General features: G+C 46.8%; 1 protein-coding gene across 1 annotated transcript; it reads right to left on the reverse strand.

The window, feature by feature from the left end:
- Nucleotides 1-143: 143 nt before the first annotated feature.
- rnf213b (ring finger protein 213b) lies at nucleotides 144-23,668 on the reverse strand. Its single transcript, XM_084669904.1, has 57 exons — nucleotides 23,537-23,668; nucleotides 23,235-23,448; nucleotides 23,090-23,145; nucleotides 22,833-22,995; nucleotides 22,613-22,747; nucleotides 22,271-22,369; nucleotides 21,858-21,986; nucleotides 21,588-21,753; nucleotides 21,306-21,473; nucleotides 21,058-21,207; nucleotides 20,292-20,911; nucleotides 19,962-20,115; nucleotides 19,605-19,822; nucleotides 19,369-19,512; nucleotides 19,094-19,246; nucleotides 17,702-18,992; nucleotides 17,422-17,606; nucleotides 17,151-17,303; nucleotides 13,225-17,040; nucleotides 13,003-13,139; nucleotides 12,821-12,910; nucleotides 12,595-12,710; nucleotides 12,373-12,503; nucleotides 12,024-12,216; nucleotides 11,799-11,934; nucleotides 11,521-11,709; nucleotides 11,297-11,430; nucleotides 11,015-11,193; nucleotides 10,523-10,726; nucleotides 10,253-10,440; nucleotides 10,055-10,175; nucleotides 9,869-9,969; nucleotides 9,345-9,524; nucleotides 8,786-8,931; nucleotides 8,532-8,631; nucleotides 8,305-8,416; nucleotides 7,993-8,212; nucleotides 7,669-7,865; nucleotides 7,349-7,471; nucleotides 6,794-6,904; nucleotides 6,462-6,707; nucleotides 6,290-6,374; nucleotides 6,129-6,163; nucleotides 5,916-6,016; nucleotides 5,663-5,816; nucleotides 5,346-5,514; nucleotides 5,163-5,257; nucleotides 4,678-4,926; nucleotides 4,370-4,502; nucleotides 3,974-4,057; nucleotides 3,399-3,579; nucleotides 2,949-3,153; nucleotides 2,770-2,847; nucleotides 2,307-2,504; nucleotides 2,117-2,206; nucleotides 1,494-1,672; nucleotides 144-603 (listed from the first exon to the last, which is right to left on the reverse strand). The coding sequence occupies exons 2-57, from the start codon at nucleotides 23,442-23,444 to the stop codon at nucleotides 465-467; spliced, it is 13,539 nt and encodes a 4,512-aa protein (XP_084526030.1). The 5' UTR covers nucleotides 23,445-23,448; nucleotides 23,537-23,668; the 3' UTR covers nucleotides 144-464.
- Between the last annotated feature and the right edge of the window lie 3 nt (nucleotides 23,669-23,671).

The raw sequence follows: 23,671 nt of genomic DNA on the forward strand, positions 1-23,671 counted from the left end.
ATTGAGGTTTGGTTGACTTTGCAAAAGGGGTGTGTGTGTGAAAATACCTATTTAGCAAAATAGTAGTTAAAATTATTTCGTTCATACATTCATAAATAGGTCAATTTAAAGTCAGTTTGACTAAATACAAAGAGGCCATAGAATAGTTTTTCCCAATATTATATTATTCCAATATTCATGAAGCAATTAAATTGACAACAAAGGAAATCAATTTAGGAATGTTTTGAATCTTGCTCTTTGCAAAACTAAAAATACTTAATTATACTTCAAACTAAAATAATAAATCAAGTTCACAGTTGAAAAAAACCTCAGGCTGCCTCTCTTTCAAATGTTGATTTGGTCACTTATTGAACATGGCTTTTACAATCAATAAGACTTTGTGCAATTAAATCATAACAAAACAGATTAAAAATAACTAAAAAATAAAACATCAGCATATCAAAAACCAGCTAAATTAAACAAAATCATCTTTTTCTAAACTGTACTGCAATCCTCCATGCACTCGCTCCTTTGTTAAGGGTAATCTCTTCCGGTAGCGATTCCAGTCCAGGCAGGGCTTTAAGGCTCTTCAAGTCCAGATGGTTCTCCATAGTGGACCTAATACTGCAGGCAGCAGGAAGGGAGGGAGGGAGGGAGGGAGGGAGGAGAAGGAGCAACAGTTAGTCTTGTGGTCTATTGTTCTCAACACACGCATTCCTATTCAGTGTCTGGCCAGCTGCTGGGTATATAGAGCTGACCTGTGCCGGCAGAGGTTGTATCACTTAAGCCCCTTTCCCCTGACAGATGGCTGCCTACAGGGGTCACGCTCTGGCCCCTGGTCAAAACCACTCATCTCTTTAGGACACCCCCATGTTGTTGTTACCGAATACAAAAACATTCCTTTAAACATCAGAGTGTGTCCAAGTGGTGATCCCCGAAATGGCACGCTTTCCAATTAAAGTATTCGAATCGATATGAAAATAGCTCGACAGTGACAACACTGCCAATCAAAGGATTTCAATTCTGTGTTAAAGATTTGTCCCCCTCACCCAAACACACACACACACACACACACATACACCCACACACACTCAAACACACACACACACACACACACACACACATACACCCACACACACTCAAACACCCACACACACACATACACCCACATACACCCACACACACATACACCCACACACACCCACCCACACACACTTACACCCACACACACCCACACCCACACACACACCCACATACACCCACACCCACACACACATACACTTACACACACACACCCACACACACACACACCCACATACACCCACACCCACACACACATACACTTACACACACCCACACCCACACACACATACACCCACACACACACCCACACACTTACACACACCCACACCCACACCACTCCTTAGCCAGCGCACACACAGTCTGCATGTGATTGCACGTGTTGCTAGTTGTGTTCGAGGGTCACGGGGGACACGAGAGGAGAAGGTTCGTACTCCCAGTGTGGTGGGTAAGCTTCCTGAGCAGCGCTGCCGTTGGTCTTCAGCAGGAGAATCTCATGCAGCTCCAGGGAGAAGGTCTCCACATCTGTGACGGCGAGGAAACCCCCCAGCTCTCTCTTCTCTTTGTCGGACAGTTCCTCCTGGAACTCGGGCGGAAGTTTCTGAAATGGGTCCTACACACAGCAAAGACACTCAAATGAACCAAATGATATCTCCAAATCAAACATAATTATACATTACATGACATTCATCACCACCTGTTAAGTTCAATTGAGTTGGGATATCTGTTTTTCTTGTTTTGGCTCCACGTTTGGTATGCCATGTCTGGCGACACACTTTCTCTAGATTTACAACCCTGGGGGGGTTGGGCTGATGTGCTTGTAGGGGGTCAATTACTGGTGGGTGCACAGGGTCAGAGGTCATCTGGGGGTCGACTGGGTGAGAGGGTTGACCTAACCACAAACTAAAAGTGCTCCCAGAGGGGGGAAACAGCAGAACGTTTTAGAACCGCAGAGCTTTTGTGTTTCCTTCAGGAGCGGCTCTGACTTTGCCCACAATCATAGTTCCTGATTAGAGTTTGTTTATCAGAGATGCGGCGGGAAGCGGCTCATACGAACCTGCCCAGTGTTCAGCAGGAGCTCTGACTTCCAGCTGGTGAGAAGCTGCCAGGTGAAGAGGCTCTGCCCCAGCCTGCTCTCCCCCAGGGCCTGAGAGGACCACGTTCATCCAAACACCTTCCATGAGTATCTCAAGCTTTTCCATGAGGTATGTCGATCGCAACGGCATCTCGGGAGAGAGAACCCCTACCTTCTTGACACTGCTGGAGATCTGTGGGCCCATCTTGAGGGTGTCTGTGAGGTAGGTCAGGAGCGAGGTCCCAGGCAGCCCGCCCATCTTCCCCAGGAAGCGGAGGCCGATCTCCACGGCGAACACGGCGTCGCACACGTCGGTGTAGGAGCGCAGGCTGGATCTGATGGCCCCACTCACCGAGCCCTTCAGAGGCTCCTGTGACAGGGACAGAACAACTGCTAATGGAGCGCGCTCAGTGGAGCCTGGCAGGGCAGACCTCTCCCAGTTAATGGAAAAAGAGTGGGGAACGGGTTGAGGAATTTGACCTCCAGATAAATGGCCTCTTTAAGTCCCATAGGAGAACCACAGTGTTAACCCGGGCTGTTGCGGAACATGTGGGTCCAGAGCATGAAATCAGTGGTCCCAAGTGTGTGTAAAAAAACAAAAAGCGCACCATCTACTAACGCACATTTCTGCTTACCTGAGGAATTTTATCTCTGACCTCCGTTAAAACCACTGAGAAGTCTTGCAGATGTCTTTTTAAGTATTTCGAGGTTTCCTGATAAGGAAAGAGAAGTAGTTCAGATGACGTGAATAGCTTTAGTTGTGTCCTGGGAATGTATTTAGCTTGAAGTTTATGAACTTATTCCTGTTTCTCACCGCTTTTATAAGGGGCTTCCCAGTCACGTGGCTGCGTGCCAGTTGAGCCTCTATACCCCGCAGGTTGTAACTGCAGTCAGTCTCCCTGCCTTTCCTCAAGGTGTAGTGGCAGTGAGCCAACACTAGGGGCAGCAGCTCTCTCTCTGGATGGCACAGGGTCAACTGAGTCTCTGATACTCCCTCCAGGGGAACACTGTAGTCACTGCTGCCAGAGAGCAAATATGTCAAAACCAAACCTCAAATCTGTTTAAAAATCAAATTAATTGTATTTTTATGGCCCTTTTTTTTTTTTACAAGCAATGTCAAACATTGGCTTCACATACACCCATAGAACTGCACTTAAACCTTCAAGGAAGACGAGGAAAAAACTAGAGTGAAAAAAACTAAACTCTTAATATCAAAAACTCTTAATATGATTTTAAACGTTTTTTGAACTTTTTGGAGCCTTACCCATGGTCTAGATGAGTGAGTCGCCGGGCCTCACTGACCAGGCTGTTGTGGGTCTGAGACAGGAAGTCAAGTAAGACTTGCAGACAGGACCCTGGGCCGTGTCGGCATGGCGACAAAAACTCCCCAGAGCTGTCCATCGTTAGCTCCTTCTCACACAACTGGGGGGCCACGCCCATTTCTGCTGCTCGTTACACACACACACACACACACACACATAGGAAGGACAGGTTAGGACACAAATATGGTAAATCTATTCCCCATGACACACACACACAGGTCAGGACATACCATACAGGGCAGTAAATCTTCTGTTCATGAAACACACACACACACACACACACAGACACACATACAGACACACACAGACACACACAGACACATACAGACACATACAGACACACACACAGACACACACACAGACACACACACAGACACACACAGACACACACAGGACAGTAAATCTGCTTCTTATGTCTGACGCCAACAGGTCAGGGGGAACTCGGCCAGGTCACCTTCAGCAGCCAGAGGGGGGGGGGGGGGTGTACACAGAGGCTCTACCACGTGGAGGTACTTACAGCTGTTGGCCACCTCCATCCGGAGACAGTTCCACACATCTGTGAAGATCTGCACCCGGGCCAGCAACCCTTTCTTCTGGGGACCTACAGCAGCAGCCACAAGATAAGATCTCACTTTATTCTCCCCAAGGACATATGTCTTGGACACGTACAGGGCAGAAACCTGCTGTTTGAATACAAATAACACTTACACAAAGTACATATACAGGCTGTGTCCGATGCACACACACACGATACCTATATTACACACATACACGCACACAATACCTACAGTACACACCATCAATCAACTGCACAATGACCGTCACACAACACAACCCTAATCAACCACAAAACAATCCAATATCACAATGAACTCTTCATGTTCCACACTGTGTTGATCTCCAGTGGACATACCTGCTGGGATTGGCTGCATTCGCTGAGCAATGGTCTGATTGGTCAGGTGTGCAGACGGTGGAAACATGAGCAGTAGGTCAGATTGCAAAGCTGCCAACGCTGGAAGGTGATGTAGCTGCCTCACACACTGCACCTACAACACACACACACACACACACACACACACACATGCTTACACAGGGCATCTTCCGTGACACCACAACGTACAATATACTGTAAATTTGAATATATCATATTCAATATAGAATCGTTTGGGGTCCAAACTGATCACAAATCATCAAATAACAAAAGAGAATCGGTTGGGGTACCTTCCTGAGGAAGAGTGCCAGCAGAGGCACTGTGGTGCGTTCATGGGCCTGGCCAACCAGCTGGGCGAAGCGCTCCACGGTCATGCTCTCCGGAAGGCTCCAGAAGGAGGAGTGATGCGTGGGGCAGTCTGAGGGCAGGGGCAGCAGGGGCCGGGGGTCTGAGTAGAGGAGCTTCATCAGGGAGCTTCCCCCCAGCCTGTCGTCAGCACTGATCTGCTGCTGAGCCTCCGTAAGCCTGGGCCTCAGGTGCTGCCGACACAAACCAGAGCGCCGCAACCGGCAAAGTGTCGATAACACTGAACTGTTTATGTACTGTAAGTTCATATCATTACCTTGTTTTTTGTTTTTTTTACTCGCCAACACTTACGCGAGTAAAATGAAGAATTTGGGTGTTGAATGGACACATTTGCGGTGAGGGTTCCATAAAAAAAAACCTGTGTCTGTATGGCAGGGTCTTATCTGAGAGCTGTGTGACAGCGTGTTACCTGGATGACTGGGTCGATGGCAGCATCACAGACCAGCCTCTCCCACTGCTCCCGGCCACGTCTGGAGGACAGGTCCGGCCTCGCATGGCGAGAGGCTGTGTCAAATTCAAGGAGAGGCTGTCAGATCAAATCTGACATCACTCTATAAGGACACTGTGGATACCAAGCAAAAGCAGATGTTACCAGCTGTGGGGAACTCCAGACAAGTGTTCAGGACCAGGTGAAGCGTGACAGCGGTGTCGTCCATGTTCTGATCCAGTGCCTTTCCCAGCACGTTCATGTCCTTCTCGAGGTGTCTCCACAGGAACTCTCTGACGTCTCCCACCTGCGGGTGTATCATCTGGCTGACTCCCTACAATGAATGAGATGAAGACAGGTTCATCATCACAGCATACTGTAACATCACAACACTGTCATATACGGCAAGGGTCTATATCATGTTTATATTATTATACAAGATATAATTTTAACATGTACTGGAGGGGGAGAACAAGCCTCACCTGGTGGTTGATGATGGCTCCTTGGAACATGGCCAGATGGGTGAGCAGTCGCAGTATTCTGGACTGGGCAGGTGACAGGTTCCTCTCTGGAGCTTCAATCCTTGTCCTGGCATCCCCCAGAATGTGTCCGGTCCTTGTCCTATCCTCTAGACTGCTATTACACAGGTACTCATGAACTCTCAAGAAAACAAGGCTGATTAGAGACTGCTTTGAGACAATTTCTCAAACTAAAATATACATTTAAGTGCCAAACCTGGAGGTAGCCATGGTGAATCCAGAAACAGGTTTGTGATTCATGCCTCCCACTGGCACACCACAGTCAGCGCATTTTGATGTTGCCACAGGTTTACCACACTGTGCAAAACAAAAACATCAAACATTTACAGAAAACTTAAGCATGATAACATGTTGTCCTTATGTTTGAAAATAAGAATTTGGTTTTAAACTGAATTGAGTAATCTCTCACCTCCCCAACAAAACACGCATGGCCGTTGATACAATCTACAATTTGAAAAGAAACATGCTAATCGTTGCTGCGGTACATTTTGAAAACAACAAAAAAATATCTTATAAATGAGAAAATTACAAATACAGGTAATTTCGCCAACAAACAAAAGAGTTACTCACAGTACATCTGCATCTTTCCCTGTCCAACCATCCACTGCTGAGCTTCACTGGTGTGATCGTCAGGCATGGTGGGTAGGAAGGAGACCTGCAGATCAACACGATGTTTACATACTGAATCCCTCACCAGGCTATGTAGCGTTGACAGCTAGACCACAGAAGAAGAAGGCCTTACCGTCATCCTCTGAGGCTGGGAAGAGATCTGCTGTAGAGGAGCCAGGAGGGGGTTCCCAGTGAGGAGCGCAGCACCTGCATGGACCAGCAGCTCCACCAGGGCGCGCTGCTGAGGAGTTGATTCCTGGCTGATGTGAACAGGGGAGTTCACCCCACCGATCCGATTGGATAGCAGCGATATGCAGAACGCCCTGGTTTCTTCTGTATTCACTACCTTTTTCAGGAAGTCCTCAAGCATTTTTGTTTCCTGGTGCATAAAAACAACTATTTGAAGAGCAATGCATAGACATGTCTGTATCCTTTGCCAATAGCGGCCCAGTCGTGAGTAGTTACCTGTGGAGTGGGACATATGTTTGTGTTTGGAGATGCCAAGCGACAAGTGACCTGTCTGAACAAGGCCAGCACTAGGTGTACCAAGGGTGATGGAGTCACAACTACATGTTTCTGGAGAGGAGAAACAGACAGATTTCAGATGCTCAAAGAAATACATATAACCGTTGCTTGGGCGTCAACAAACAAAATGAAAACACTTTGAATTCTAGAACTCCGACTCCACCTGGATGATTGGCAGCTATAACAACATGGAAATACAATAACAGTAATTTTGTAGCTGCTCAACAATGAAATTGGGGATTGCCAAAGTAGCAGAAAGTTGATTTTTCGCTAGTCGCTAGATACAACTTTTGTGTCACTAGGGAAGGTGAAGTTTCTATATAGACTAGCGACTAGCTAAATTGGCAACACTGTTTAACTGATAGTATTAACCGGTAAAAATGTGTAGGCTACAGAGTCAATTATGAGCATCCCTAATACAGATCACAGTTAATATCCCTTAGGGGATCCCTATACTGTAGAGCTGTAGGCCTACGGAGATGTCCAGGTTCTGACCTGCAGTTCTGTCATGAGCGGTTCTGGGCTGTTCTGCAGCAGGGCCAGGGCCACCCCGTCCCTCAGCGCCTGGTACGACGGCCCACAGCACAGGAACCGGTCCACCTCCTCTGGAATCATTTGCTACAAAGCAACCAGCCAGCACGTAAGAAGACTTTTAATGAGCTTTTCCTCGCGCCTAAAACCTCATGTCAGTTTAAAAGTTATTGTCATTTTTCAATACAGTATGTTCACCATACATCATATGGTGAGCACGTGGAGACACAAATAGATGCAAATTCCATCCTATGGTGTGTGGTATGTGAGGGGCACAGATGTACCTGCAGCCTGAGGACCTCTGGGGGGAACACCCATGCCCACTGGGGGGCGTTCATCACCCCCAGCACACAGTCCAACCCAGCCTGCTTGTTGAGCGCTCGGAGCAGGTACACTCTGTACCAGTCGTTGCCACAGTAGTCACACACTGCCTTCACCTGCTCCAGATACTCCACCACCTCTCCAGGCCAACCCGCATCAACTGAGGGGAAAATGGGAAAACGCATGGGATATTACAAACCTGTCTCACGTCAGATCAAAATAGATTTTCTTGAAAGGTAAATGACGATTTTGTCGAGGCTGCTTTTCATCTGTTAAGTTCTCCTCACCCTGGGGCTGGGCCGTGGCTCTCTGTAGCAGTGTGGCAGCCGTGGCAAGGCACAGTCTCAGACGAGCCATGGTCAGCAGAAACTCTGCTGGGTCTTCCTGCCGCCCGGGGGTCTGCTTCCTGGCTACCCTGCCCAAGAACCTGGCCTCCTCCTGGAGGCTCTTCTGCTGCTCTCTGCCCTCCTCCAACCCTCTCCCTCCTCCTGGACAGTGGAGGGAGTCCTAGAACAAACCAACAACAAGACATAACTCCTATCCAATGTGTCAGGTGGTGATGAATCTGGAACGTGGGAGAGTTAGGGGGAGATGGTTACCTGGAAACAGTTGACAAAGAGCAGGTAAAGCTCAGTCCGGTCTTCACGGTTCATGATGTTCTCCTCCAGGTTCCGGAGGTAGGACTGGATGTGACCCTTCACCTGCTCAAAACTGAGACAAGAACCAGTAAACAACAAAAAAGTACGCACAGAAATAACACAAAATAACACAGAAGAGGTTATTTGTGTGCGCGTGTGTTTGTGTATGTTCTAGTGTCCTTGTTTACCTGTACTGTAGCAGGAGTTTAGGAAGCACCGAGCGGACCACTGGGCTGTTGTCGACGCACTCCAAGAAGGGAGTGAGCTGTCTGGTCTTGTATACATCCCCTACAACCCAATAGCCACAACCACCACTCCATCAACCACAAATACACCAACAACAACAACCAAAACCACCACATTCGCCAAATCAACACATTACTGTAACATCAACGGCAGCCTTTAGTCACGTTACGTAGACGTGGTGTAAAGGTCGCCTCACCCTGTGCAAAGAGGAGCAGGGAGAAGAGCAGCTCGATCAATCCTTCTCCGGGCTTTTCGCCGTCAGACAAGCAGAACCTGGAGACCACCTCCAGGAAGAAGGAGTTGCAGTAACCCCTGACCTCTGCATGCTGCTGCAGCGCTGCCCTGGGTCAGCACAGGGATCCAGCACAAAACAGTCACAAACTGAAGCCACTGAAACGTCTATTGTTGTTGGGTTTATTTTGTGGACTTTCTGCCTATATTTACTTATTTATGATAGAGATAGTGGGTTTGGAGAAGACAGAAAATGTGGGAATAGAGAGGGATAGAGACTGAGAGACAGAGAGAGAGACAGAGAGAGAGAGAGAGAGAGAGAGAGAGAGAGAGAGAGACAGAGACAGAGAGACAGAGAGAGAGAGAGACAGAGAGAGAGGATGACAGGCAGTAGAGGGCCTGGGCTGGATTCAAACTATCAATCGTGAGGACATTTCCCACATCCACCTTACTCTTCATCATCTAAGTCGATTCAATTCAGTGACATAATCAGAGACACAAATTCCAATACACGTTTAACTTACTTGATGTTCTCAGAAGTGTTTGGCTGGAAGTTAGGTGGAATGTCTTCCCTACACTTGGGACAGAAATGCCTGTCGGCCTGAATGCTTCCCTGGAGGCAGGCTAGACAGAAGACGTGTTCACAGGGCAAGACGGAGGGATCTTTGAGCTCAGACAGGCACACTGGGCAATAAATGCCAAACCTGCAGAAGCAAATATAATGATAATACACCTTCCACCTCACGGTACATTAGGCATTTATGTGACAGACATTTGATTAATGTATTTGTCGACACTTTAGATCCAGGTGTTTGTTTTAAGCGTTAGTAAGGCCCTTTTCCGTTAACTAACGCTTATTGCATCTTACGATAACACTAACCCTTACCCTAGACCTAACCTTATCCAACAACAGTTTAAAACACTTGGTCTTACTAACATAAATGTGTGTCATTAAGCATCTTATAAGGGCCTTTATTACCTATACACCGTCGCTCATCACAAGAACCTAGATCTAAGATGTATATTGTATTGGGAGAGAGGATCTAACCGTAGGTCCTTGCTGATGCACTCCTCGTGATAGGAGTTGAGGACGCGCATGAGCTTCTGCAGTGTGTCCACGCTCCTCAGATCAGGAGAGTCCTGCATCAGCTGGGAGGACAACATCAACAACTTAAACATACATTTTACATCCCAAATTCAGAGGTACTTTCAACGTCAATCCTCTAAAACTTACGTTTTGGAGAAGGTTGCAGTGTTTGAGAGCCAGCTCCTTCAATCTAGCGTCCCTCTGTTTAGCCTCAAACATAACTTGCTGGATGAATGCCGCCACGACCAGCATCCCACTCCATATCGACCTTCCAGAAGAAAAGTAGCAAGTCGTTGAGAGGCAGATACCTATACGTGTGTCTGGTGTGTTAAGTATAAGGACTACCTGATGGAGTCCAAGTGCTGGCGACAGCTGGGGCTGCAGAGGGCTCTGTACTTCTGGCCAAAGGCTCTATCTAGACACGGCTGGAGGAGCTCCACTTGGCACAGGAAGGCTTCACATTCTTCAAAGGAGCTCACAACCTGGAGCTTGGTCCTCTCTACACAGATACCAAGAGCCAAAATGTCCTCGCTCTGCCAGAAAACAAAGTTTAATCACACTGGACAACATTCTCAGTACACGACTAGAAGTAGACAGGCTAGGTATTGTTGTCACCATTTCTGAAGGCTCCGTCTGTGAGTCCTGCTGTACGATCTGTGAGGCAAGAAGAGGCTGGAGAAGTAGGATGTGGGAGAGGGTGTCAAGTCGAGGGGTGTAGTGTCGGGCTGCAGCCATGACCCAGGCAGGGGAGAGGTCAGGGGTCATGGTCATGTTCCGCTGAAGGTCAGCCACGCACCCCAGCAATGCCTTTGTGAACAACTGACAAAGGAAAGAGGAAATGTCATATTTTCCAAAAACTGTTTCCAAAAAAAAGTTTCGAAATGTTACAAAAAATAATCTGAAAACTGTTTCACCCCCAACCTTTTTTCAAAATATATATTTACAAAACACACAAAAAAAACGTCTTCAACTTTTCACAACTTTTTTTCAAAACTTTTAAGGAGTAAAAAAAAAAAATATAGTGAATTCAAGTTGAAAAATCTACACTCTTACATCTTACACTGGCATATGAAATATCCATGAAAAATTTAATTTATTGATCTGCACCTTTAACTCATCCTCAGACTTGATTTTGAAGGAGAGAAGCAGGAAGTCACAGAGGTAACGATGGCCATACTCTGACCCTTCCTGGTCTGAGAGAGCCTGCAGATAACTGCCCAGCCTACTGTTGGTGACACTGCTCACAAACTGCAGAATCCGATGAGAGCTGCTATTCTCCTTGGTTGCTAAGAGAGGTGAGGGACAGACCAATTTTGATACGATCGCACAACTCACACTCCTGTCGTATCTACGCAAATACGCATATCTGAATTGTTAGTCGGAATTTACCTGGTACAAACTCTGACTCCTCCAACAGGCTGTGGAAGTTCATTCTGATGAGCCAACTGAAGGGGGCAGCACCAGGACGTCCCTGAACACCCAACAGTAAGTCGTGTTGGACCGGCACCTCTTGATCGTTACCACTACAACAGGACACGAAGATAACAATGAGATAAATGGCCAGATTGAGGGAAAAGTCAACAAAATAAATCTCCTAATGTTCAATAGATCACCTGGAACTGTGAGGAGTGACGAGATCTAGAATCTGTTTGTCTTCCAGAATGTTGAGCCACAGCTGTGTCAGTCCTGGGCTCAGCCCAGCACAGAGGAGGAGGTCGAGGTTGGCGTTCCGATCCAACACCTCCACAAACCCAGCCAGAAGTGGAGTCACAGTGGACTGTAAACGACGCCACAATGTATGCCTGAAGATGTGGAAACAAACAGAACACAGCTCCAATCATGCACTGTTCCTGGGACGTAATTCAGTCTGTCAGTAGCTTTTAAACTCTACCTTAAAGTTCCTCCTTCCTGGAGAGACTGGCTTTTCTTGGCTTCTATGTTGACCCACTCCCCAGGTTGTGGCATCAGTTCTTCCCTCTGAGCCAAGACTCCTGCTAGTCTTGCAAGCAGCACCTCCTGGAAGCGAGCTGTTATAACGGAAAAATATACAAATATAAAATGTATACAAACTTTAACTGGAAATCAAAAACTATCCATCGCATCTTTGCATTAGTACCACAGCGGAAAAAGGCAATCGTGTCTTGACCTCCTATGTCCCCGTGATCGTCTCCCAGCAAAGTCAGGAGTATGTGCATGCGCTTCATGCTTCTGGAGGTCATGCCAGTGGGTTCTCTTAACAGACCTACGGCCTTCTGGACGCAGGACCTCACCAGGGATAGACCATGAAGGTATGCCGTCTCCGCCTGTACCTGTTTATGAACACACAGCTCACTGGGTCTCTCACTTATATTGATGACTATTGGTAAGGACCAAAACAAAGATGTTTGTAAAGAATCCATTTACAGATTGTGAAATGATGAAAGATGAGGAAGATGGCATACACGAATGCAGTCACTTACTTTTACCTTTTGGACATTCTCACAGCCATGTCCTGCAGTCAGAAGTTTGCTGATAGACGTTCCACAGAAAAGCGACAGGTTCAGGCTCATGTCCTCAGTGTCCCGTAGGTCATCAATATGCACAGAGTGCCAAACTCCTACATAAACAACATACCCAACAACACTTTATTGTTGTACGATACAAACATCCATACCGAATAAAAAGCATTTCATTTGTCAGTTACCCACCTCCTTGGAAACCAATGTACTTAGATTGCCTTGGAATCCGGGACAGCTTGGTGATGAAAACCACAACACAGTTCTGATCTGATTTGGCAGCGATCAAGTAATTCAAGGTGCAGTACCTGTAAACAAATTTGGAAGGTTTCAAAAACACTGATGTATGTATTGTATGTATATGTAAATATGTATCGTTACAATGATTGTCAATTTAGCCTCTCGACTTGAAGTATACTTTGCTGATGCTATGAGTTCTCCACTGCAGTGGGATTCCTCGATGTCCATTTGAATAAAAAGAATGTGGCCAGCATCTCGCAGGAAACCCCTGAAAAAGTCAAGTGTTTGAGAAATGTATAAAAAGCCACTTGAACGAAAATATATATTTATTTTATATTATATCAAGGAGAGTTACTGTACCCAATCTTGCTGCTGAAGGATAGTTCTGTGTCAAATTGGTGAAGGGAGAGCAGGAGAAGTCTCTGGTTGTCCAAACCCAGAGCCCTAGCCAACCCTCTCACATCTGATTTGGTTAGCAAGCTGGAGAATGTAGTGACCTGATGAAGACAGTAATGGAGAGTAATGCTGGAAACCTATACAATCAATGGTTTGATAAGGTGAAAGTTGTGGTATGTTTCTTACCTCTACAAACTTGCTGGAATCATTCATTTGACTCAAGTAGACCTCCATGAAATCTCTGAGAGAGCGATGCTGCTGGTGGTGGAAGTACATGTTCTGAAGCCTCTCTTTCTCCTGATTGCCTAAGTCTGAGTACTTTAGCCTCAGCACTGAGTCTGGTGTGGCACAATTCAACACGAAACCCTTGGCGGATTCAAAGAGCTCGTCTTCCTGGTCAGTATACTTAATTGGGTTTTCAATCTCAAGTTCTTCTTCATTCAAATCTATGTCCATGCCTACTTCATCCCCTTCTCTGTCTGTGCCTGTTTGTTGCTGTGGATCGTCATCATCTACCATCTCCATCTCCTCAATCTTGTCTGCCAACACATCCCTCTGCTCCTCATGATCACTGTTCACATCCTGTTGACGTCTGTTGGCAACTTCCTCATTCGCTTCAACCTCTTCCAAGGGATCAGTTTCGGAGTCCTCTAGATGTGGATGTAGATCTCCATCTTCCCTTTGTTGCTCCCTCCGCTCCAGAGCTTGCAGGAGTGCACTTGCACAGGCGTCCCCATGGAAGCCAATGAACACGTCAGAAAGCTGGAAATTCTCAGAATCCCCACCTGAGAATTCTTGCATCCACTGGTTGAGTTTGGCCAGGACCCTGCACTGCCAGGGGGTCAGGTCTGTGCTCCGGTCAACTCTGTGCTTCTCCAGCCTGTTGATGAGGGGCACAGGGAACTGCTCATAAACCTTTTTTTGGTCCTCTATGACCACCAGCCTGAAGTCCTTGTGGACCCGACACTTGACCCTGTGGGAACCCAGGCCCAGATCCACATACTGCTGTCCACTATAGTAAACGTAGTACTGATTCAAAGCATCGTAGAGGCTCTCGTAAAGATTTTGCATGTTCAGAAGGATTACAGTGCGACCTGTCTCCATGCAGCTTTTCACCCGGTTGACATTTCGGCAGATTTGAGCATACTCCTGGTCCTTGGGAAAGCCGGAGCCAAACACAATCTCAGGGGATGCATAGTGTCCCTTGGAAAAGACTCGTTGCTGCAGAATATGTAGGGCTGCATTGTTAGTGGTCAGTAAAAGAAGGTACCGACTCTCTTGATTGTTGCCACAGTCGAGATTCTGTTCTACCATCTGCAGAGTGCTTGGCATGGGTACATCTCTGTGGTTCTGAAAGATATCTTCAAAGAAAATGAGTGGATCAAAACCTGCGGGTTGTCCACTGAAATTGCGCAAGATGGCTTCTGCCAGCTGGCTGTCATTTGGCTCTTGTCCCGTACATTTGACAGTGGCAAAAAGCATTTTCACTAGACTGTAGTAATCACGGAGGCCAAAGAACTGATTTTTCTTTGTCTGATCACAAATCTCCAAGAAGTCTTTGGCCAGTTGAGGGAAGAGATGTTTGATTTTTAGAAGAACGTGTGAGGAAGACGAGCAGATCCCTTTTGCAGTTTCCACCAGCTCGTTTTCACTGGGATCCCATCGGGACAGGAAAATGCCCCTGTTCATCTTTGCTGGGTCCAAGGCCCAATTTGAGATCCCAACAAATCCAACTTTCATGTGTGGGTCAGGCCTTTCATTGTCAATGCAGCCATCTTCCAAAAGTGGATGAAGGGTCTTCAGTGGCATCTGTGGTGAGTCCTCCGCAAGTCCTATCTCATCTAGAACCACCACTGACACATACTCGTCCATGTTCTGGTCCTTTTGGAAACGAGCACAATTCTGAAAAGTTCCAATGATTCCTTCGGGGCTGGAGTGAGGACTGCACTGAAAGGAGACCATGTGAACCTGCTTGAGCTTCTGGAAGAGTTTGCAGTGAGATCTATGGCCCTTCATGGCTTCGTCTACCACTGTCTTAGCAAGGGATTTCGAGCTCCCTGGCTTGCCAACCAGGAAGAGAGGAATCTTGAGTTCAATGCAGACCACCATTAGGAACACATTCTCTTTCAGGGCTATGTTCTTAGCCACTGTCTCTCTCGTCTCGATGTTCTTGAGGAACAAGTCTTGGCATGAGGAAATCTCAAGTTGCAGTGATTTTGCAGAATCAAGTGTGCTTGGAAAGTGTTCGCTGATTGCTGACAGATAGTCATCCTGTGAAGAAAGAGATGGGTAGTAGCACACACCTACTGCCAGTGCCAAACACTTCCATGTCTTCTGAACTCTGCCGAGTTCACGGAAATCTGAGAAAATGTGTTCACTGAGGAGGTAAAACCACACCAGCACCTTCATGGACCTCTCCACATCTCGGAGGCTAACAAAGCTGCACTCGTTCTTTCTGCTGCGCATGTATGACTGAGAGGTCGCAAGAACCATTGATATTCCTCTGACGCATTCATCAGGTAAACCATGATCCTTTACCTTCTTCCGGACAATCTGTCTGATGTAGGAAAACTCGGTTGCATCGCTCAGCTGGCCAAAGTCCCAGACTAATGGAACCATGCTTGGAGGCAGCGGATGAACTCTGTAAACAAGCTGCCTCAAAGGGACTTTGCCAAGACGGTCCTGTGTTTCCTCTGCTTTCACTCTGTATCCTAACCCAGCGCGTTCCAAACGTTCTACCATTTCAGGGGTATGTCTGCGATAAGGATTGCAGGCGGCGATTATTTTCAAGCCAGTGTCTGTCTTCAAAGGGTGTCCGTCCACAGTCCTGTCACACAAGACTTCTTTGATCGCAAAGATTGATTCCGTGGTGTTGGCTTCATCAAAGAACAGAATCGTGTCCAGTTTGTGGGTTCTGTGGTTCCTTTGAGCTTGTATTTCTGCTTCCCTCACCTTTCTGTAGATCATCTCAGCTGTGGTTCCTCCATGAACTTTGATCAGTTTCAAGTTTTCCACATTTCTTCCCTCTCTCTGCAGATCACAGAGGAAGCGGACCAATCTGGTTTTTCCACAGCCAGTTTCACCCATGATGATGACTGGAATCCCACAACGGAATCTCATTTGAATGGCTAACATCTTCATCACGTTATCAGCAGTAAGCTCATAAGTTGGGTCTGGGTCAAATTCCCCCATGATTCCCTTCTGCGCACCAACGACACGAGAAATTCTTTTGATCTTCTCTGTTCGCGCCAAACTGTCAAACTCCTCTGTGAGGGATATTTTCTGCCGTTGAAGGCCCTCAAACAGTTTGGATGTCATCACATCTCCCATTAGCACCCGTTGGCTTTGGGGATCAACTGCATTGAAAGTGTTTCCTCTGGGACTCTTTTGCACATGAAAGCCAAGGAAAGACATTGAGAATCTGTCGGCATTGAAGAAAATGTATGGGTGAGACTGATGTTCCCAGCGTCTCCGAATAGTCAGACGGGACAGAAGGTCATCTTCTGGGTTGCTCTCGAAAAAAGGAGTAGGGCTTTGGTCAGAGGTGTTCAAAGATGGGGAGGAAAAATCCCGAGCCATTTCGATCATGAACTTGACGATGAAGTTCTTGAAACCTGGTAGATGATCAGCTAGGAAGTCAGGGTCACAGAATATTGAATCTTCGCAGTTTTTCAACTGCAGGTTGAGGAACCAGGTGAAGTTCTTCAATTCAGCCCAAGAGGGATCTTTCATTCCACAGTTTGCCAAAAGGTGATGCAGACAGTCAATCGGATTTCCCTCTCTGGATCCTTCAGGATACTTAAAATGATCAAGGTTCTCATTCCTGTTGTAGCGCTTTAGGAATTGGTAGGGTCTCTGAATTGGTTCACTGGCAAATTCCTGCTCATCCATGAATGGTTCATGTGTTCTCGTGTTGCCACGTTTAGAAAGCAACAGGGTTTTCACCTCCAGTGGTGGTCTGCATTGAATGGTGGGTAAAATGTCAAGAAGTCCGATTCTCATCTGTAAAGACAAGCATGATTAAATAATTAAATAAAATGATTTTACGTTTACTTTATATATTTTTGTTTAATGGGTAGATGTAATTGGGAATACAATACAATGTGATATACCTCCTTTTTTTGTGATTGAGTATGAAGAGTCGGTCTCAAAGTCTCAACAACAGTGAGGTGTGCTGAATTTCTCCTCCACAACATTCCCTGGCTATCATGCAAACAGCCCAGCACCAAGAGAGCAAAGAGGAATTCCTCAAGTCCAGAGCTAACCTGAAAATGACCAAAACAAACACATCATGGATACTAAATGCAACACATATCAATCACATGCATCAGATAAACAAAGATTTGTCAAATGGAAGAAAGAAGGACACTGTCATAGACTTACTGCAGCTGTATCAATGTGTAGCAAGACAGGGTCTTGTTCTCTTAGAGGAGCCAGTCTCTCCGACAGGGTTTTTAGGAAAGAGTCCAGGTCGATCTGTGGCTCTATCAGTCGGATTCTAATGTGCCGGGCGTTTGTAGATCTCTGGCTGAATTTCTCAAACAGGCGCTCAACGTAAAGGGATTTTCCTGTGGAAAGAACAGCAGAAAAATGCTGTGAAAATGTACCAACAACTTTCTAAACAGTACATATTCACGAGAATCTGAAACTTGTTTCCCCTTACCAACTGAAGGGCGGGTAGATGACACCACCCAGACTGACAGATTGCCTGGATACGCAAGTGGGGCAGAGTTGTACCGCACCGGAACAGTAAAGTGGTGATGAAGATATCTTTTGGCATCTTCTGTGGTTAAGACAACTCCTGCCTGCACTTTGTGGTTGCTGAAGAACGAAGGGACGTAAGTGTGCTGGTGCATCACTGGGCTGACTATCACCAGGCGGTAATGAGCACCTGCGCTTCTCTCCAGGCTCTCGAAATGCTCCCCTAGAGCTACACTGACATCATAGCCCAGCAGCCCCGGGTTCACAAGCGCATAGATCCTCTGCTGGCTGCATGTGACACCTTGTCCCAGGGCCCGACGGAGGAAGATCTCCACCTGCTCCTCTGTGGTCTCGTTTTCGCAAACCAGCACCTCGTCAGTAGAGGGCATTGGCTTCTCCGGACTCTCTAAGTAAAACGATAAAGTGGTACTTAAAGCCTCGCCAGCCGGACAGAGAACCAGGTTAGGCTTCCCTTCCTGAAGTGCTGGTGGCAGCTTCCGTTTGATGTGCTGCTGGTTCATGTCTGAGAGGCACGACAGGACACGTGCCAGGGTGGAAATGTCCAGAAGTCCTTTGAGGAATCTCGGCATGTCATCTTTGAAGCATCTCCAGAGAGCCTCCACACTATCCTGTACATCCTCATCCGTGGGATCCCTGTGTGTCCCAGGTGAGAGGTCAGCGCCATGACTATCCATCCCGTCTTCTTCACTGTCTGAGGAGAATCCGATCAGCTCCGTCACTTCATCCTCGTCATCACTTCCACAAAGCTCCTTGTAGTGTTCATCTTCCCAATCTGCTGGAGTGAGGGCTTTTGAAAATAAGTTGGTCTCTTGGTCCACCGCCTCCCTGATATCCCTCAGGGTGCAGGCAGGCTTAATGGGAGACAACAGGTGCCACACCTGCTGAGGAACTGAGACCTGCTGAGTGCATATCTTGTAGATCCATTGGCACAGGTAGAGCACCTGTTCTGAGGTGTAGTGGTTCAGGGAGTGAAACTCGGAGCGCCTCTCTCTGAGGAAAGCACACCACTCCTCATGGCAGATCTCCATGGAGCGACACAGCCCTTGCAGCTGCTCGGTCACCTCTCCGTGGTACACCATTGCTTTACCCTGCAGGGACGAGAAGGTCATTTGGATGCACGGTTGGATCTGTTCGCTACACTGGATCTCTGCATGCCACTCGCGAAAAAGCATGTTGCCCGAAGACTGCATTTGGAGGAGGATGGAACTCAGTCTCTGGACACCCTCAAACACCTTCAGAAGCAGGAGAGATAAACCAGAAGACGAATCAGTTTGTTGTTGTACAGTAAGTCTCCAAGCAAAGGCCAACACAAACATGGATAAAACCATCAGACCTGGGTGAACCTGTTGACTTGTTCCTTGCCATGCTCCCCTTTGGAAGACATCAGCATTAGCTTGTTCTGTAGTTCCAGTAGCTCCTCCAAGCTGTGATCTTTATCAGCATTATCCTTCTTTACTCTGACCCACAGAAAGCTCTGTAGACATCTCTGCAAACAAAAGTAGGTTCATTACACTGGAAATGTACAGGGGAGATGAAGCTGAACTCAAATGTACGTAGACTGTACATTGTGTATTCGGCCTTGTATAAGACCATGATCCATACACCCACCTTCTCTGTGGGTTTCCCTGACCAGCTTATGTGGTACACCCCCTGGGCATTGATCGCCGAAGCCAGGGCGAGAGACGATTGCTCCACTGAACCATGGGTCTGGCTCAACTCTTTCAGCCAATCCAGGGAACGAGTGGAGTCCCTCTATGTAAAAAAGAACTCAACATTCACATGTCAACATCTCCAAGAAAGTAATGTCTGCAAATGCAATTGTAAGTCAAGGAGGAATAGTTCACCAGTTTGTCTGGAAGTGTCTCATCCCTGCGTAGGGTGTCCCACACCTGCCCGGCACAGGTCATGAATTCTTTGAAGTCGGCAGTGGAGGAGAGGGAATATAGTAAAGGACTGAATCCCATCACGGCAGCATGGAAGCAGGCCACTCTATCTATGTCTTTGTCGTTCTCCCCAGCTGAGATGAAGGCCAAGTCCACAAATACCTTCACATCTCTTATATCTGTAAACGGAGAAACAGAAAGAGCGGACATGCAACTAAAGTGATACCTCGGTACATCGCACTAGGTTAACAGGTTTACTTAACTATCCCTCATCACACTTTAAAGGCAAACAGCTCAGGCGGGTTGATGGCAGCTTACTTTTGTTCTTCACCCAGCTGACTAGCTTGTGGCATTCTAGAAACGCCTCCAGGCATTCCGTGTGTCGAGGTGTAACTGTGGATAGCTGCTGCTTTGCACGGATGAGGTCTTCAGTGAGTGAACCCAAGCCCCTCTGCTTGAATGAGTGTTCCTTCTGTATCAAATGAGAAAACAGTATTGCATTCTTTTAATTTTTGAATACAGCCTTTTTTTGGTATACATTCGATTCCACTCAAGACTACCCCTTTTGCACCTTAAACAGTAAGATGCGGCACAAAAAAACAAAACGAAACACTGTCCTTTTGGAAACAGAATTTCTGAGTATATTACCAGTTGTGTGAGGCAGTGAATCTCACTGAAGTCTCCCTCCAGCTGCAATTGATTGACTATCTTGAGAACTGCGCTGGCCGAGGCTGCAGCATGGTGGAGCTGCCGGTACTCCTGGATCTGGCGTTGCCTGGTCTCCACCCAGCCGGGCTCTAACTCCTGATACCCCTCAAGCCTGACAGACATCAGGCTCAACTCCCTCTTCATCTGCACCCCGTCTCCCTGGTCCCCAATGGTATTCAGGGCCTGGTCTAGCTCCTCAAACGTCACCGTTGCAGAAGCTATCCTGAGGCCTAGCTGACAGAATTTCCTCAGTTGAGGGGTCCAGATCGCACGGCAGACTTGAGCGAGGGTCGCCGACACAGGTGTGGAGATGCTGCCTTGAGCCGAGGCCCATTCCGCAGCACCGTCCACCCAGGAAGACAGCAGCAGGGTGCTGTCACGGACCTCATGCATCTCTCTGGCCATGTTCAGAACCTCCAAGCTAGCACTGTACCAAAGAACCAGGTTCAAGGTTCCTGGTGCGTCGTCCACACTGTAGGCCTGGACTGACACTAGCTTATCCAAGCTCACTGGCTGGAGATCTGCTCTGTGTTGCTCCTCAAGTGTGGAGATCTCGGGAACTGGGAAGAAATAAAATGTAAAAAACAACTGTCTGGGTTCAAGATTTAAACACAAAGATTATTGAGACACACCTCAGTTATCCTGACCACCATTATTTGTTCTGGTTTACATTCTTGTGCACATACTTTTCTCTGGTCAACCTCACCTGTTATGCTCTCTGACACCTTCTTCATCATCTTGATAAGAGTGTCCATGTGGTTTCTTTGCTCCATGAATTTCTTGACATCTTTCTCTCTCTGGGCCAACAGTCCCTCTGCCTTCACAGGAAGTCCCTCTACCTTGGTATTTATCTTATCTATGCAGGAAACAACCAAAACACTTTGAATATTTCTGGTAACTCTTCTTGGCAACATACCATTCAAGTCTTGCAAAGAAAGTTGTGTTGGCACGTACACTGGTGAAAGATCTTGATAAACTGTTGTTTGTGCTTTAGTGCAGTTTGCAGGTGTTGAAGGGGTACATCTCCTTGACATAGAGCCTCCACCAGGGTTCCCAGGTCCCTCTGACAGCTGGCAATCACCTCACCAGCTTCCTCATCCACCTGGATGACCTTCCAGTCACCTGCGTCACAATACCCCATAGAGAATGATGTAATACATAATGACACAAGCACAACTGCACATCACTAGCCTGTAATAGGCCCATAATAATTCTATGATGACATATCTGTGATACCTTGTAAAAGAAGGTGGTGGACAGAAGACTGAGGGTTCAGAAATTGTTCCACGGTACTTTGTTCAAACCGTGCTGCAGACTCAACCACGATAGAGGACAGGACTTTGGAGGGAAGATCGTGTGACAGGCTAAACAACGTCTGCATCAGGTCTCCCTCTTTACCAGCCTGATAAACAAGCCATCAAATGATGTTCAAGCCATTTGACGATCTGTCCAATTTACTGGTCTCTAACGATGGACGATTTGAATGTGAGCAACTTGATAGTTTACCTGGCAGATGTTCTTGATGGCAGTGTGACACAGCTCCTGAAAGCAGGTCTGTATGAGCTCATGGCTCTTGTTTAAGGTCTCTACTGACATCGGAAGGCAGCAAACCACCACTTTTTCCACATCGCTTGACTGTGGATGAAGACAAACATCTTTGTCCAGAAAGCAGAGAACCCCAGATGCTGGGAAACTAGTCTGGCTAATTTTTTGTAATTTTATTTAACCTTTATTTAACCAGGAAAGGCTCTTGAGACTTTTTCAAAAGCAGCCTGGCCAAGATAGGCAGCGGTAAGTAATGTAATAGTTACAAACAACAAAAAACGACCAAACGACTGACCCACTACACTTGGTGGGACAGGTTTTTTTTATTTTAGGCTAACTTATAAGTCCTTTCAAGCCGTGTGAACCACACTCACCATAGAGATCCTCTTCTTCAGGTCCTTCTCTATGCAGGACGCCCACTGAGCAGACAGGCCCGGTACGGAGCACTCCACCCGCAGCAATGCATCCCACATCTACACACATGATACATGTTATACCCTCAACACTTCATGGGGTTTGATTCTCTGAGGCTTTAGTACACTGTAGTTTAGTCTGCTAACAGAATGACCAACAGAATGGCAGTGGTGAAGATGTGTTTTAAGGATTGTTGATCATGTGAACAACCATCTTGCCTTGATTTAAATACAGACTACAAGTTTAATCGTAAAAAAAATACAAAAATAATAGTACTTAATATAGTTCTATTAGATTTCTACCTCAATTTCTTTGGGGTAGGAGAGTGTTTTGGACTGCTTCAGCAAGGGATGGTAAAGAAGTCGATCTCTGAACTGGCTAACATGTTGCTGCACCTTCCCCAGCTTGGTCCGCTCAGGCCTGTCCTCCTCAGAATCCTGAGTTTGGAAGAAAGCACAACAGTTATTACGATACTAAAACTAAACACCAATGAAGCAGTAAATACAGAAAGCCAACCTGTACCTTTTTTGCAAGAGCATCATGAATTTCGGCCACTTTCAGTACAAGCTGGTAGGACAGCACAGCTGTGCGGTAAAACGGCACCAGTTGCACCATCCGACAAGTGCTCTTCAGAACATTAAAGCAACACAGTAGGATGGGCTGCACACATCCAGAATCCAGTAATCTATTTACCAAAAATACAAACACGATGCATCAATCCAAATATTACATTTACAATATAGGCAATGAGTCACAAGTAAGAGTTCAGATGTCAGTACCTCTTTTTGTCTTTCTCAACTTTCTCCAGAATATGCCTGAGGATCTTCTCAGTGGCCTGTAGGGTGGGTGGAAAATGAATATATGTCTGATACACAGAGCACAATGTCTGATGGAGGAGGTGAACATATACCATCTGGAACATACCTCCACATTCTGTTGTAGTTTGTTCTGCTCTGTGTCCTCCTCATACTTGCGCAGCCTGAACATCAGGGTCTGGATCAGGTTCTCTGGAGAGGTTCCTGTCAATTTGGAGAATTCTTCAATGTCCTCCAGAGCCACCATAGACAGCCAGCTCACCAAGACCAGAGGCATCTCTTTAGCCAGAGAGATGTGACTCTTGATCAAAGTCATCATCGTTCTATAACAGAAAAACGCAACAGATGAAATAAAACTGCTTCGTCGTGAGATAACTTGCAAGCTGGAGTTCCGCGCTGTAAGTCGATTACCTTCTTTTGTCAGGAGAACCGCGCACCCTCTCCCTGAACGTGCTGAACGGAACCGGATCCAGTCCTGACCAGTTCTGCTCCTCTACAGTCGGAGCAAGTCTGTCAGCATCTGCACCAGCCTGTCTGAGCGTGTGC

The sequence above is a fragment of the Hypomesus nipponensis genome, chromosome 13 (assembly GCF_054491055.1).
Source record: "Hypomesus nipponensis isolate SF chromosome 13, ASM5449105v1, whole genome shotgun sequence".
In the NCBI taxonomy this organism is placed as follows: domain Eukaryota; kingdom Metazoa; phylum Chordata; class Actinopteri; order Osmeriformes; family Osmeridae; genus Hypomesus; species Hypomesus nipponensis.

Excerpts from the sequence above, each read along its gene's own strand:
- rnf213b (XM_084669904.1), bottom strand. The coding sequence starts at position 23,444 with ATGATGACTTTGATCAAGAGTCACATCTCTCTGGCTAAAGAGATGCCT. Across the intron at positions 11,194-11,296 it reads GGAGTCAGAGTTTGTACCAG|CAACCAAGGAGAATAGCAGC; the intron begins GTAAATTCCGAC and ends CACCTCTCTTAG. Across the intron at positions 5,515-5,662 it reads GAGCCATCATCAACCACCAG|GGAGTCAGCCAGATGATACA; the intron begins GTGAGGCTTGTT and ends CATTCATTGTAG.